The 16,932-nt window shown below is 47.7% G+C and overlaps 1 protein-coding gene across 2 annotated transcripts in view; it reads left to right on the top strand.

Annotated features, from left to right (window-relative positions):
* Positions 1-16,932, top strand: part of GFPT1 (glutamine--fructose-6-phosphate transaminase 1) — a 142,300-nt gene that overhangs the window by 93,458 nt on the left and 31,910 nt on the right. For both annotated transcript variants that reach the window (XM_029604031.1, XM_029604032.1), the window contains one exon: positions 16,064-16,184. In XM_029604031.1, the coding sequence (XP_029459891.1) occupies positions 16,064-16,184 (121 nt within the window). The remainder of the gene's footprint in view (positions 1-16,063; positions 16,185-16,932) is intronic.

A 16,932-nucleotide genomic window follows, 5' to 3' on the forward strand; every position in this document is an offset into this window, starting at 1 on the left:
CTGGGGGAGAGGATTCTCCGATTTCTCCTCCCAGTCTGAGTCCCGTTCAACCGTGCGATCCGGGGCCCCGCCCCCTCGGGGAGCCCGGTCCTCCCTCCTCCTCCTCCTCTTCCTCCTCACCTATCGGATCCCTTAAATGGCCAGTCAGTTTTTTCTTCAAAATTTATTTTACTTATGCATAAGGCTTTTTTGGAGGCGGAAGCTCATCAGCAGGATGAGCAGCCCCCTCCCGCGAAGATTGCACGGCGGGACACGTCTCTGGATGCCCTTTCGGCCCCTGGGGAGGCTCCGGATCCTGCTCCCTTGGGATCTTTTCTGGATCCTCTCCTCCAAAACCTAGATGGGGGTGTTGATGAGTCCGCTCCAGTAGAGGGGGACGACCCCCGGGTTTCTCGGCTGTTTCGCCGGGAGGAGTTGGATCCTTGAACCCCTATGTCCTAGAGGAACTGGAAGTGGAGGCACCAGTCCCCAGTTCGGAGCCAGTTAAGGGGAAACCAGTACTCTCAGGGCTGCGTGCCCTGCCCCAAACTTTTTCTTTCCACCCAATGCTTAAGCAGTTGGTCACTTGGGAGTGGGAATCTCTGGACGCGACCCTGCGGGTGGGACGGGCGATGGACAAACTCTACCTGTTACCCGAGGAAGCCTTGGATATCCTCAGGATTCCCAAGGTGGACGCGTCTGTTACTGCGGTCACCAAGCGGACCACCATTCCTGTTACGGGAGCGATGGCTCTTAAGGACTTACAGGATAGGCGACTAGAGGTCCTCCTCAAGCGCATTTTTGAGGTGTCGGCGCTCTGTGTCAGAGTGGCGGTCTGCAGTAGCCTCATGCAGCAAGCGACCTTCGGGTGGGTCTAGCAAATGCTCACATCACAGGTGTTGCCGCCAGAGGAAGCAGATCAGGCGAATAGGATGGAGTCCGAGGTAGCTTACACAGCGGATGCATTATATGATCTGTTGCGGGCATCTTCACGCAACATGGCCACTGCAGTTTCGGCTAGACGGCTTCTCTGGCTCCGCAATTGGTCCGCGGACGTTTCTTCCAAAACTCAGTTGGATAATCTTCCTTTTAAGGGAAAATTGTTGTTTGGGGAGGAACTCGACACCCTTATTAAGTCTCTTGGGGAGAATAAGGTGTATAAATTGCCAGAAGACAAGCCTAAGTCTTCCAGGCCCTTTGAGGCATCATGTTACCGTTTCCGAGGACAGCGCAGATTTCGGCAGTCACAGCCGCCTGCTTTTCCCGCCCGACAACAGACTCGGAGAGCTCAGTCTTGGCCTACTTCCTTTCGTGGTCGGAGGCCATTTCGGGAGGGAGGCTCTCAAGGGGCCACCGTAGGTAAGCAGTCCCAATGAAGGTGTTCCGACCCTCTCCCCAGTTCCAGTGGTGGGAGGTCGTCTCTCCCTGTATCTCGAGGAGTGGGTCAGGATCACGTCGGACCAGTGGGTCCTCAATATCATCGCCCACGATTACGAGTTGGATTTTGCCCGCCCGTTAAGGGATCTTTTTCTGATTTCTCCCGCCGGCTCTCTGACCAAGCAAGAGGTAGTCGGGCAAACCCTGAGTCGCTTGAAATCCCTGGGGGCTATTGTTCCAGTCCCTCCAGAGGAGCGCAGGGCCGGCAGGTACTCCATCTATTTCGTAGTCCCGAAGAAGGAGGGGTCCTTCCGGCCAATTTTGGATCTCAAGGCAGTCAACCGAGCACTTTGGGTTCCCCGATTTCGCATGGAGACTCTACGGTCAGTCATTGCAGCTATCCACTCAGGAGAATATTTGGCCTCTGGATCTGACCGAGGCGTATCTTCACATTGGGATACGCAAGCGCCATCAGAGGTTTCTCCGGTTCATGGTCCTGGGTGAGCATTATCAGTTCCAAGCTTTTCTGTTCGGCTTAGCGACAGCGCCTCGGGTCTTCACCAAGGTAATAGTAGTTGTAGCAGCGGCCCTCCAGCGGGAGGGGATCTTGGTTCACCCATACCTGGACGATTGGCTCATCCGGGCCAAATCGGAGAGCCTCTGTCGGGAAGCAGTAAGCAAAGTTCTACTCCAGCTCCAGGCCCTTGGTTAGGTGGTCAACTTTGCCAAGAGCTAGTTGGTACCATTTCAGGTTTTCAACTTCCTGAGAGCACGCTTTGACACCTTGGTAGGCAAGGTCTTCCTCACTCAGGAGAGAAGGCTCAAGTTAGTGGCGCAGATCTGTCGGCTCATGTCCTTACCCCTGCCCATAGTATGGGATTATTTGCAGGTACTTGGTTCCATGGCGTCTACACTGGAAGTGGTTCCCTGGGCGTGGGCGCATATGAGACAATTACAACGCGCATTGCTTTCTTGGTGGGATCCGAAATCGGAGGAGTTTCGCCTGCCTTTGCCACTGATGGAACCAGCCAGATCCAGTCTCGATTGGTGGTTGATTCCGGCCCACTTGTTACAAGGGATGGACCTAGAGGAGCCGCAGTGGGTAATAGTCATGACGGATGCCAACCTCATTGGTTGGGGAGCAGTTTGCCAGTCACAATCCGCTCAGGGTCATTGGACAAGTTATCAGGCGACGTGGTTAATCAATCGATTGGAAACCATGGCGCTATGCCTGGCGTTATGTGTTTTTCTCCCTCTGGTAGCTCAGTGTGCGGTGCGAGTCTTGTTAGACAATGCGACGATGGTAGCCTACATCAACCGCCAAGGGGGAACCAGGAGGCGGTCGGTGGCCTGGGAGGCCGAAAGCTCATGACGTGGGCAGAGCGGCATCTGGTCCAATTGGCGGCCTCGCACATAGCCGGGGTGGAGAATATGCAGGCAGACTTTCTCAGCCGCCAGCATCTAGATCCCGGCGAGTGGGAATTGTCCGACGCAGCTTTCCGGCTGATCACTCATCGTTGGTGGGTTCCATACCTCGACCTGGTGGCAACTTGGACAAATGCAAAGGCGCCCCAGTTTTTCAGTTGTTGGAAAGACCACAGGTCGGAAGGAGTGAATGCTCTTGTCCTTCCGTGGCCTCGCGGTGTACTGTTGTATGTGTTTCCGCCTTGGCCACTAGTGGGCAAGATCGTGCGTCGGATAGAGAACCACATGGGGTCTGTCATTCTGGTAGCCCCAGAGTGGCCCCGAAGGCCATGGTTTGCGGATCTGATCTCGTTGGCGATAGATTGTCTAGTGCGTCTCACCCACTTCCCGAATCTTCTTCGGCAAGGTCCAGTATTTTTCGATCGAGCAGATCGCTTTTGTCTAGCGGCCTGGCTTATGAGAGGAGGCAATTGAGGAAGAGGGGATATTCGGATTCGGTTATTTCTACCCTCTTGCAAGCACGGAAATCGTCCACGTCGTTGGCCTATATTCATGTTTGGAGAGTTTTTGACTCTTGGTGCCAAGGTTAGAACGTCTCTCCGCGTCTGGCTTCGGTGGCACACATCCTATCCTTCCTGCAGGAGGGACTGAAGAAAGGTCTAGCTTGCAGTTCTCTCCGGGTGCAGGTCGCGGCATTGGGTTGCCTGCGGGGCAAGATTGATGGCTTTTCACTGGCAGCTCATCCAGATGTGTCCCGTTTTTTGAAAGGGGGCCATGCATTTGTGCCCGCTGGTATGACAAATTTGTCCTGCCTGGAGCTTGAATTTAATTCTCAAGGGCTTATGTGGTCTTCCTTTTGAGCCCCTCCGGTGGGCTACGTTGAAGGATTTGACACTCAAGACTGTTTTTTTGGTAGCCATTACCTCCGCGCGGCGAATTTCAGAGCTTCAAGCTTTGTCGTGTCGGGACCCGTATCTTCGTATTTCGGATTCCGGAGTTTCACTGCGGACCATTCCCTCCTTCTTACCCAAGGTGGTATCTGCTTTTCATGTCAATCAGACGGTAGAGTTACCGGCCTTCACGAATTTGGATCCGACTTCTGCGACGGATAAGGATCTGCATAAGTTGGAAGGGCGCTGGGTTCTCCTTCGCTATCTAGAGGTGACCAATGCTTTTCATTTATCGGATCATTTGTTTATCTTATTGTCTGGTCCTAGACGGGGGGACACAGCATCCAAAGCCACGGTTGCTAGGTGGTTGAAGGAGGCCATTTCCTCCACTTATCTTTGCACAGGGCGTGCCATACCAGAAGGCTTGAAAGCACACTCTACCAGGTCTCAAGCGGCCTCTTGGGCGGAGAGCCAGTTGGTCTCGCCGCAGGAGATTTGTAGAGCAGCCACTTGGAAATCCTTGCATACTTTTGCGAAACATTATCGTGTGCACGTCCGGTATCCGGAGGTCGACTGTTTTGGCAGCAGTGTTCTTTGTGCGGGACTCTCCAGATCCCACCCCAATTAGGGCAGCTCTGGTACATCCCAGCGGTCTGGACTGATCCTGGTACGTACAGGGAAAGGAAAATTGGTTCTTACCTGCTAATTTTCGTTCCTGTAGTACCAAGGATCAGTCTAGACGCCCGCCCTTGGGTTTTTTTGAAGAGTCTGTTTTTTTCTGTATGTTTTCTTCCTCCTCCTTACCTCGGCAGAGTTTCTTTACAAGCATGGGAAGGAATCTTCTTGATGGGTATGTTATGCGGCGGTACGGTTTGTTTAGTTTACCGCGCATATTGTTGTAGCCACTGGTTGTTATGTTTGGGGATTTGTTTTCCTTTATTGGTTATTCTGCTTTAATATCGTATATACTGAGGGATCGCAGGTGGCACACCAGGTTAAGAGGGGTGCCATTTCAGTTTTTTTCTCTGACTCCCTCTGCTGGAACGGAGACACAACCCAGCGGTCTGGACTGATCCTTGGCACTACAGGAACGAAAATTAGCAGGTAAGAACCAATTTTCCTTTTCCCAAGGTGACAGTCTAGCATTCCTTCCCTCTGTTGAGCTTAGTTTTGAATCTGGTTAGATCCAAATTTTGATGGCAGCTTCTGAAGTGAAAGACTAGCTCTCCCTCCTTCAGTTGAGCCTGTAGGGCAGTTTTCTGACAACAGTACAATCCTTATACAGGCAGTAAAGCTGTAGTGCTGTCTCCTTCTCCTGTAGAAACCTCCTCTTTAGCCTGGACAATGGTGTCTGAGGAGTTGAAATGTCTGCATTAGGCTTTTTGTATGGGACAGAGCTTGGTCCTTAGGTCCACTCCAGTTTTTCCTACTTGTATGGGACCTTATGGAGGGGTGAGGGGGAGAGACCTAGAAAGGGGAAAAACAGATGTAGAAGAGGAAGATTCTTGGGATGGTTTGGAGGCTCAGACAGTGAAGGAAACCTCTAAGAGGGCAAATTTCATCAAAAAGGAGAGAGTGGCTCTTCTGTGGTGCATCTTTTTCATAGGGAGGAGCTTTCTTCCTTCAGTATTGCAGAGGAAGAGAAAGACGAGGTCTCTTCTGCAGAAGAGCCCATTATAGTCCGTATAAGCCATCTAAGTCCTTTCCTTTACATCAAGCAGTACAGGACTTGATTGATCTGGAATGGGTTTCTGCAAAGGTGAATTTTAAAGGACGACATACGTTGGCTAAGTTATACCCTTTGGTTGTTCAACAGAGAGAAACGTTCAGGTTCCCAAAGGGAGACACATTCTGGTTTGCTCGGTAACCGCGAGAACGAGTATCCCAGTGGAATGGGGAGCCACCCTCAAGGGCATACAGGGTAGAAAAATAGAATCTATATAAAAAAATAAATAAAAAGTCTTGGAAGCCTCTAGTAAGGCACTGAAGATAGCTGCTTGCAGTTACGTTGTGGCAATGTCTGGCTTGCAGTTTTTAGTTTGGCACATCCAGGAAGAGGTAATAGAAGCCACTGGGGAGGCATTTGAGGAGGCCTCTCACTTGGAGCCATGGAGTAGTGAATTTGGTTGATGCCTCCTCTTGATTTAATACTTACATCTGTAAAAAGATGATGCTTATAGTGGCTGCTAGAAGACTAATTTCCATCTCGTCCTGCTACATCAGTCCAGCCATAACAAGTGACTTATTGCCTCCTACCAGCAGATGGAGGCAGACAACACTGTTGTCCTGTGTGATATCACAGCCACTACTAAGGAGGTGGAGCTAGCAGCAGGAATCCAGTATTTTCTGCCTCTGTCAGACGGTAGGTCTGGATTGGTGCAGTAGCCCAGGGCCAGGCTACTTTCTTAGGCCAGCAGAGAAACAGAAATGCCGGCAGAAAAGGACCAAATGGTTTGTCCAGTCTGCCCACTAAGCTTATGGTAGTATCTGCTGTGCTGTGTAGGTTACACCATGCTTATCAGTTTCCCACACTGAAAAAGTCGGGGTCCTCATTGGCTGCCGTCTGAATCCAATTCCCAGAAACACCTTGCCATTGAAGCAGAGAGCAATGTTTGAGTTGCATAAAAGTATCAGGCTTAATGGTTTAGGGTAGTAACTACCATATCAACAAGTTACCCCCCATGCACTCTTTTCTTCATTTCCATCCTTTAGCCTTTTTTAAGGATCCACTGTATTTATCCCATGCCCTTTTGAAGTCTTTCACTGTTTTGGTTTTCACCACCTCCTCAGGAAGGGCATTCTAGGCATTCACCACCCTCTCTGTGAAGAAATATTTTCTGACATTGGTTCTGAGACGTCCTCCCTGGAGCTTCATTTTGTGACCCCTAGTTCTACTGATTTCTTTCCAGCAGTGCGAGCCCATCCATAGCTCCCAGACCCATTTGGGGTGCCTGGTTGAGCCTGGCAGGAGAACAGCATCTTTAATTAAAAAAAACAAAAAAAAAACCAGACAAAAGAAGCCAGATAGCTACTCTTGTTTTTGGTATTCTGAGAGGTTTCCTCCTGCTCTCCTTCTGCTCTGTTCTGTCCCCCTCCTCCCCTTTTGTTTATATCGGCAGCTGAATGCTTAATAAAACAGTTAAGGAATGGACAGAGTTCCCATCTTGCTGCCTTGCTCGGTATAGGTTAAGGCACTGTGGGAAGGCTTTGGCCTGCGGGGTCCTCCGGACCACTGCTAAAAAGGGCCCATTCTGCCTGCCATGCACCTGCCTGGGGAATCTCTCAGCCATTGTTCGGCAGGCTTGGCACCCACTTCGCTGCCCACTTCATTTTTTTGGCATGCTTATCTCTGACAGGCCTGACATGTGGACTGTCACGCAGCCTGCTGAGAGGGCTGCCATTTTGTATTCTCCTGCGGTGCAGGTCTCAGACTCCGGGGCAGTGCTGGGAACAGGGGAGGAACTTGAAGCCCTCCAGTTTTGGTACCCACGATCCCTCTAAGGGGGGGGGGGGCATCGCAGGAGGCGTGATATTGTCGACCCAGGGATCTTGGGATTTCTCCCATGAATTATTCCATTTTTTGCATCAGGCCTTCTATACCTTAACTTGGCCAGGGGAAGGGCCCTGTTGAAGTCCCCGGAAGGTCTTTGCTCGGTTCCTCCCCATCCCCCTCTGGTTCCCATTAAGAGCTGGTAATAGAGGTACCTGGTCTCCTGTGGGGGGATCCTGAGGACCTTTAAGGACTCTGACAATCCTGGAGATGTGGGGAGATTCCCCCTGGCCCGGAAGATGTTGCGATCATCTCTTCCATCGGGAGGAGTTTGGATTTTTGATTAATCAGGTAATTACGAGTCTTCAGCTGGAGGAGTCGAAGCCACAGGAGACTCCTGTGTGGGACTCCATTATTAAGGGCAAACATCAGATCACTACCACCCTTCTGCTCCATCCAGTGGTGGAAGAGATGATGGTGGAATGGGAGTTCCCAGAATTGGGCCTGAGGGTGGATCAGCTTCCTGCAGTGCCTGTACCTCCTGCCACAGATGGTGCTACAGAACCATTTTCAGATGCCAGTGGTGGATGCCTTTGTTACTCTTCTGGCTAGGCGTACCACTATCTCTGTGGAGGGGGATGTGTCCCTGAAGGACCCTCAAGATAGAAAGATGGAATCTCCTCTGAGAAGCTTATGTTTCCTTAACGACAGGGTTGCAGATTTCTATCTGCTTGGCTGTAGTGGTCCAGGGTTTTCTTCACTGAATCCAACAGCTTCTGGAAAGCAAAGAGGTGGCCAGGATGGAATCCGCTGTGGCCTTGTTGGCGGATGCTCTGTATGATTTGTTACGGAGTTCCATCCATTTGGAGGCCCTTTCAGTCGCAGTTTGTTGCCTCTTTTGGCTTCGCAATCGGGTGGCAGACTCATGGTTTAAGACTTGACTGGGAAAGTTGCCATTTAAGGGCAGATTTCTGTTTGGGGAGGATCCAGTCCAGCTGGTTAAAAACCTTGGCAATCCTAAGCCCCAGCACCTGCCAGAAGATAAGGATCACTCCTTTTACAGAGCTGATAGAGGTCACAGGCAATTATGTGCCTCATGACATTATCGCCCCGATAGGTAATGTTTTGGTGCCTCCTCAGCTACATATTTGGGATCCAGAGACCAGGGTCAGTCCTTATGGGGAGCCAGGAGACAGAGGAGATGCTCGCTCTTCTTCAGGAGCTGGTAGGACCTCTTCCTGAAGGTCTGCGGGTTCACTCATTTTTGATGCCTGTGGGAGGTCACCTGTAGGGGTTTTACAAGGAGTAGACCCACATATCGACCGATCAGTGGGTAGTGGAGAACATTCATGCTGGTTATTCCTTGGATTTCCATTGTCCCATTCTAGAAGTCTTCATGGCCTCCTCTTGTTCAATTCTGACAAGCAGAGGGCAGTTCACAAAACCCTCCTAAAACTGCAACTCTTGCAGGCAGTGATACCAGTGCCTCCATCGTAAAGAGGCCGAAGTCTGTATTCCATTGACCTTGTACCCAAGAAGGATGGATCCTTCCGGCTCATACTGGATCTCAAAGGCATAAACTGCTATCTGAGGGTTCCATGTTTCCCAATGGAAAGTCTGAGGTCTATCCTGCAGGTAGTTCGGCAGGGGGAATTTCTGTGCTTGCTGGACCTGTCGGAAGCCTATCTTCGTATTACCGTTCAGGACATGCATTGGCAATACCTATGATTTTATGTGCTTCAAGAACATTTTCAGTTCCACACGTTACCCTTCAGTCTCATGACTACTCCATGGGTTTTCACCAAGGTGATGGCTGTGGGGGCACAAGGGTATAACGGCACACCCGTATCTAGATTATTGGTTACACCAAACGAACGACTCATCGAGTGGTATGGTTTTTAGAAAGTTAGAGCTGTTATCAATTTCACCAAAAGTTCCCTGAAGCTCTCGCAGTCCTTGGAGTATCTGGAGGTATAATTCGACACGCAGTTGGGGCAGGTGTTCCTTATGGACGACAGGATGTGCACAATACTCAGTCACATTTGGGGATTTCTCAACCTTGCCATTCCCTCAGTGTGGGATTATCTACAGGTGCTTGGTCCGATGACAGTGACTCTGGACTTGGTTCCATGGGCCAGGGCTCACATGCACCCTCTCCAAATATCACTCCTGACTTGGTGGTCTCCACAGTCCCAGGATTACGGAGTTTGCCTACTGTTGAACTCGGTGGTCTGTCAGTCCTTGAATTGGTGACTGGTGTCCATTGTTCCTTCATGGTGTTGAGAGTCCTAACAGGGAGTCCTGTTTGAGCTTCTAAAACAGAGTTCGCTTAAGGATTTGTCACAGAAAATGGCCTTTCTGGTTGTGATTTGTTCCGCATGGCAGGTCTCTGAGTTGCAAGCCCTGAACTGTCAAGACCCTTTTCTGGTGATTTCACCGGCTGCAGTGGTTTTTCATCCAATGCCATCTTTCCTTCCAAAGGTCAGTTTGGTTTTTCATTACAATCATCTGATTGACCTTCTGGCCCTTGCCTGGGAGGAGTGTGGTCCTGAGTATCGCTCCTTTAGAGCTTGGATGTACGGAGGCTTATCATGCGTTGCAGGAGGGATTAGTCAAACTAACTTGAAGGTTACAAGTTATTTGGAGGTCCATGCAAGGGGGGAGGAGGCCTCCAAGGCTACACTGGCCTGCTGGATAAAGGAGACTGTGGCATCATCTTATGTGCTGAAGGTTAGGAAGCCTCCAGAGCTGGTGCATGCATATTCCATCTGGGCTTAGTCTGCGTAATGAGCAGAGATACATACACTTGTGCCAGCCGAAATTTGTAGGGCGGCCACTTGGTCTTTTCTGCACACCTTTATGAAGCATTATCGGCTGCTGGCATGGGAAGATATGTCTTATGGAGTGGGGGTTCTCTGAGCAGCCCTCTTTCTCAGCTAGATGAAGCTTTGGTACTTCCCACTGATCATGGCTGGATTGGTGTAGCAGGACGAGATGGAAGGAGAAATTTCCTTGCCTGTTAATTTCCTTTCTATTAGTCCTGCTACACCAGTCCAGGACCCACCCAGGAACCGAGTCTGTACTATTTCGGAAGGCTTGTGTTTTGTCTAAGGTTGAGATATTTTGCCTGGTCTTCTCTTGGTGTTGGTTTCCTTGTCTTGCTGTTTCTTTTCGTCTGTTTTAGGTTGCAGTGAAACACCTTCTCAGTTTTCTTCTTGATATTTAATTGAATTTCAGTTGCTGTGGTTCTGGTCCAAAGCTTTGTCAGAAGGATATTGGATTCCTGCTGCTAGCACCACCTCCTAAGTAGTGGCTGTGATGTCACACAAGAGAACAGTGTTGTCTGCTTCCATCTGCTGTAGGGGGAGATAACCCACTTGTAATGGCTGACTGGTGTAGCAGGACTAATGGAAAGGAAATTTCTCCTTGACAAAGCTTCCCTTGTTTGGTGAGGACCTGGAAAAGATGTCCAAGGCATGGGGAAAATCTAAAGTACCAGGTTAATAAAGGACAGGTCTAAAGGTACTTCAAGCATGGTTCAGGCCCATGGTAGATTTCAGGACACTAGGAAGCTGAAACAGGGGCGTACCTATAACAATCAAAGATCTCGCCCTTTTGGCAGATTTCGGTCCTTTCATTTTGCCAAGAGAAATGGTAAAGATGGACCCTTGGGGACAGCAAATGCCTTGCGTAATTCCCAATGAGTGTTGAACAATCAAGTCTCCGATTGTAGAGATAGGTGGTCGCCTATCAGGGTTTTATCAGAGTTTGGTCTCAGTTACCTCAGATTAAGTCTTGGAAATAATTTGAGAAGGTTACGCTCTGGAATTCTCCCATCCCATTTCAGGAACTTCTATGGTTTCATCTTGCCACTTTGCTAAAAAGAGAGAGGCAGTAAAAGTGACTCTTGACTACCTTCTTTCTTTAGGGGTGGTAGTAGCAGTCCTGAGATCTCAGTGGGGTCAATATCTGTGTTCCATTTACTTCATCATTCCCAAAAAGAAAGACATCTTTCATCCAATTCTGGTTTTAAAAGATGTCAACAAATTTCTCAGAATTGAAGTCAGTCAGAAGTGGTGATAAAAGAAGGGGGGAGTTTCTGATTTCCTTGGACCTTATGGAGACTTATCTGCACATTCCGACAAGGGAGGGGTGTCAGAAGTATCTTAGTTTTGTGGTGCTGGGAGATTACTTTCAGTTGCAGGCCCTTACCTTTGAACTGGCCACTGCTCCAACAACTTGTTCAAAGGTGATGGTGGTCAGGGCTAAGAAAGCAAAGGATTTTGGTACAACCTTACCTGGACGATTGTCTCATACAAGTGAAATCAGATCAAGAGAGTACGAGGGCTGAAAGGCTGTAGAGGTTAGGGCTGTTTAGCTTGGAGAAGAGACAGCTGAGGGGGGATATGATGGAGGTCTTTAAAATCATGAGAGATCTTGAACGAGTAGATGTGAATCGGTTATTTACACTTTCGGATAATAGAAGGACTAGGGGGGCACTCCATGAGGTTAGCACATTTACGACTAATCGTAGATAATTTTTTTTCACTCAACGCACAATTAGCTCTGGAATTTGTTGCCAGAGGGTGTGGTTAGTGCAGTTAGTGTTGCTGGGTTTAAAAAAGGTTTGGATAAGTTCTTGGAGGAGAAGTCCATTAACTACTATTAATCAAGTTGACTTAGGGAATGGCTTCTGCTATTACTGGCATTAGTAGCAAGGGATCTTCTTAGTATTTGGGTACTTGCCAGGTTGTTGTGGCCTGGTTTGGCCTCTGTTGGAAACAGGATGCTGGGCTTGATGGACCCTTGGTCTGACCCAGCATGGCAGTTTCTTATGTTCTAAAGGCTAGTACAATTTTTTTTACAAGAACTGGAATGGGTGGTGAACTTCTCTGAGAACAGTCTAATGCCATTCCACTCGCTAGAAAGATAGTTGTAGTCAACATAAGGATAAGAAGGGTCCTCGTTATTGTTCAGAAGCCCAATATATGGAGGAATTACCTGTAGCCTGAGAGTGCATATGAGGCCTCTTCAGAGAGCATTGTGGTCCAGGTAGGATCCTTGGTCTCAGAATTACCGAATCAGGTCAAGGCAAGACTGAGCTGATGGCTAAATTCCAAGAACTTGGAGAAAGAAATGACACAGTGACCTTCAGTATGGGTCACTGTGGCAATAGATGCCAGTCTGTCAGGCATTTGGGAGCTAACTGTCTAGGTCAGTTTGCTCAAGGAGTGTGGTTGGAGGAAGATATGGAATGGGCCATCAGTCGTTTGGAGACCAGGGTGATTGGTTTGGCTCTCTTGTATTTTGTATCTCTTCTCGGGGATCAAGCAGTCACGATAATGTCAGACAATGCTATAGTGGTGGTGTATGTGAATCATCAGGGCAGCGCAAAGAGTCCTCTATTATTGAAGGAAATGGACCAGTGGATGAAGAAGAATCTGAAGATTGTCTGCCTCACACATAGCTGGAATGGGGAACAATCAGGGAGACTTTCTCAGATGCAATGTTGTCAATCCCAGAGAGTGATTGTTTTAAGCAGCATTCGGTCAGATAATGAACAGATGGAGGATCCTGCTGGTGGATTTGATAGCTACCTCCAGAAATGCGTTTCCTCTGTGGCCTTTGATAGGGAGAGTTCTTCAAAGAATTTTGTCATCAAGTGTTAGTGATTCTGGCCTAAATGCCACTGGTATGCGGATCTAGTCGATTTGTTAGATGAGAATGCATTACAGCTTGTTCAGGAGAGGACCTTCTCTCGCTGGGTGCAGTGCTTCACAAAGATTCAAATCAATTTTTGCTTTATGGCCTGGGCCTTGAGAGGTCTTGTTTAAATTAAGAAAGGATACTCTCAAGAGGTAATAAATACTCTTTGAAAGCAATATGTCAGGATATGGCAGTTATACTGTTGTAGATAGTTCCCAGGAGTGCCTCAGTACCTTGTATTTTAGAATTCTTGCAAGAAGGGCTGGTTAAGGGACTAGTGCTTTAATTCTTTGAAGGTGCAGGCAGCAGCTATTGCATGTTACATAGGTTTTGTGTGTTGGGCAAGCCTTTGTCATCTCATCCAGATGTTTCCCAGTTTCTTAAAAGGAATCGAGCACATTAGACCTCCAGTAAGAGATTGAGTTCCCTCTTGGGATCTGAACTTGATTTTGTTCTTTTTTGGCAGGTTCCAAATTTCAATCTATTAAGAAGATTTCCTTAACTTCTTAAAGGCTGTTTTTCTGGTGGATATTTGTTCAGCCAAAAGGATCTCAGAAATACAGTCAGAGAGAGCCATTTTTGGTAATTAAAAAGGATATGGTCAAAATCTGTACGATTGCTTCCTTTCTTCCGAAGGTAATGTTGGTTTTCCATTTGAATCAGTTTAGTAGACATCCAGAAGGGCAAGGGTAGGCATCCAGAAGGGCAAGGGTACAAAAAAACTTCATTGCTTAGATGTTCAGAGAGTTTTGATAAGAAATCTGAAGGCCACAAATGATTTCAGGAGGTCTGATTACCTGTTTGTTTTAGTACAGGGTGCAAAAAAGGAGAGGCAGCATCCAAGGCTTCAATAGTGTATTGGATTAAGCAAGTCATAACAGCAGTGTATATTGATAAAGGTAAAGGCTTACCTAAATGGATCAAAGCACATTCTACTAGAGCTCCAGTGACTTCTTGAGCAGACCTGTGATTGGCATCTCCGCAGGAGATCTGTGAAGTGGCAGCGCTGGGCCTTACATTCGTTTTTGAAGCATTATTCCTTGGCTGTGAAGGCCCAGAGAAGAAGCTTAATTCACCTTGGAAGTATTACAAATGGGTTTGGCAGTATCCTGCCCAGTTCAGAAGTAGCTTGGGTACAACTCACTCGTCTGTACTGGTCTGACTGGACAAAGAGGAAGGAGAAATTTGTTCTTCCCAGATGATGATTTTTCTTCCTTAAGTCCAGTCAGACTAGTCCAGAATTTTCATTTTTTTTTTTATGCAATCCTATCTTGAAATTGTCTGATTAAAAAAAAAAAAAGTGATAGAAATCTTTACAGGAATTTGAGGAATTTAAGTACGTTAAGTTTTTGTTTTTTTTTTACTCTGTTTCATAGATTTGTCTTTTCTGTTTAACATGTTTGCTGTTCTTGGAAGCCTTTTGGTGTTGAAGGGTTAATACAATTTTAAAGATAGCTTTTTACCGGTAATACTGGCAGGCTGAGGTCAGCATAGATGCCTATAGGGGGCGACTTCAGTGAACCTATTGATCTATCTCTATCTGCTGGTCAGTGAGCATAACCCACTCATCTGGACTGGTCTGCCTGGACTTAGGAAAGTCCTTCCTGCCTCCAGCAAAGTTCCTTGCCTCGCCTGAACCAGGAAAACTACAAATACAAAAGGACAATGCAAAACTGTGCACTCAGCCGAGCATACTGTTTAACCTGTGGTTGGAAGCGCAAGTTGGATGTGTGTCCACGACCCCTTATTCTATGAGGGGATTAGTGCATTCAAAACACACGACCAACTGGTGGCAAAACTAATAGCCCTCATCAGATGCAAGTACATGTTGGTGAGGCTATTAGTTATTTACCCTGATCTAAAAAAAAAAAAAAGTGCACCCAACCCGCACATTTCTCAGAAATTAGCACCTGCCCAAAGCAGGGTTTAGTTTCTGAGCAGCCCAAAAAGTTTGTACAGAAAAGCAGAAAATACTGCTTTTCTGTACATCCTCTGACTTAATATCGAGGCATTATTAAGTCGGAGGAACCAAAAAGTTTAAAAGGTTTAAAAAAAAAAATGTGGAAAAAACAACCGTGCCGGCGGTCAGGTCAGGGAAACAGACACTCAATTATCCAGCATCCATTTTCCTAATCCGTGGTGTGCACCGCTTAGGAAAACAGACGCTAGGGGCACGCAATTGTTCCTAGCGCCTCCTTGGCAGCGCAACCCCTCATTTGAATATTGCATCGTGCACCCAGGAGAAGTGCCTGGGCGCGCGTTAGGAAAGTGGGCGCTCAACACTGAGTGCACTTTTTCTGCGCTCAAGTATTGCATCGGCCCCAAAATGTCTTAATGGTCATGCTTTCTGAAACTACTTGGTGACACCCTACAAGGTATAGTAGTGGGTTTTTTCTTGTTACTCTCTTTTGTTAAGTTGTTATGTTTTGTACGACAGTAAACATTTTTTTCTTGCAGTTTAAAGATTTTTATTCCTCCATTTTACATGTTGTTCGTTTGTGCAACTGCACTTTGGCTTATGTTGGACAATTTCAACACGAGCAGTTTTGCACTAACACTACCTCCAAAATCACCAGTTAATGGTACCTTCGTTAGAGTCTCCATAGAGACCCAGGCCTGGAAACGGATGTGTCTTCTACCTGGACATGATGCGCCGCTGGATTGGGGTACATTGGAAGGACAGGTTAAGGGAAGCTGCCTTAGTCATACATTCCTAAGTAAATGTGGTAAAAAGAAATGTCAGCCTTTATTTTTTAAGTGACCAGGAAATTCTGGAGTCCTGTTCCATCTAAGAAACTGTGCAACTGTTCTGTTGATGCCAGTTTTGAAGCGTGGGTCATAAATGGTGGAATAAGCTCTTTATATCTTGAGGGGTGCTCCATCGGCTTAAATATCTAAATTCCCCCAATTCCATTCCTAATTGTAGGAATTAAATTTGGGGAGGAATTGCAGAACACTTAATCAAATTCTGGCACAGCTATAAACAAATGAATGAATCAGTGACTAATTTGCTGCTGTTTTCATTTAATTAACGTACAAGATTTTAAATGTAATGCTTTTCCTTAATAAACAGTAAAGTGTAGCCCATCCTAAAGTATTTGGACTGGTGCTTTTGCTGGTTCAGTGGTCAGTGAATTATCAGAATCATAGAGAATTTCTTCAGTCTGTAAACATTGCAGTCTGTTTCCATCCCTAGACTCGTCAAATCCTGGAGGAGCTGACCGAACTGCCTGTTATGGTTGAACTTGCTAGTGACTTCCTGGACAGGAACACTCCCGTCTTCCGAGATGATGTGTGCTTTTTCATCAGTCAGTCGGGTAAGGCCAGTGTTTTTCAACCAGGTTTCCACTAACATCTCTAAAGGGTTCTGCACAGTGGCAAAGGGACAGGGAGACTTTCACGATATATTATATGTAGGGTTCTTTAACTAAAATAAGTTTGAAAACCACTAGGGATGTGAATCGTTTTAGGACGATTAAAATTATCGTCCGATAATTTTAATATCGTCTTAAACCGTTATGGAACACAATACAATACAGATTCTAACGATTTATCGTTATAAATCGTTAGAATCGTGAGCCGGCACACTAAAACCCCCTAAAACCCACCCCCGACCCTTTAAATTAAATCCCCCACCCTCCCGAACCCCCCCCCAAATAACTTAAATAACCTGCGGGTCCAGCGGCGGCCCGGAACGGCAGCGGTCCGGAACGGGCTCCTGCTCTGAATCTTGTCGTCTTCAGCCGGCGCCATTTTCCAAATGGTGCCGAAAAATGGCGGCGGCCATAGACGAAAAAGATTGGACGGCAGGAGGTCCTTCCGGACCCCCGCTGGACTTTTGGCAAGTCTCGTGGGGGTCAGGAGGCCCCCCACAAGCTGGCCAAAAGTTCCTGGAGGTCCAGCGGGGGTCAGGGAGCGATTTCCTGCCGCGAATCGTTTTCGTACGGAAAATGGCGCCGGCCATACGTGTATGGCCGGCGCCATTTTCCGTACGGAAAATGGCGCCGGCAGGAGATCGACTGCAGGAGGTCGTTCAGCGAGGGTTCCGGCGCCTCGCTGAACGAC

Source organism: Rhinatrema bivittatum, chromosome 5, assembly GCF_901001135.1.
Source record: "Rhinatrema bivittatum chromosome 5, aRhiBiv1.1, whole genome shotgun sequence".
NCBI classification, from domain to species: domain Eukaryota; kingdom Metazoa; phylum Chordata; class Amphibia; order Gymnophiona; family Rhinatrematidae; genus Rhinatrema; species Rhinatrema bivittatum.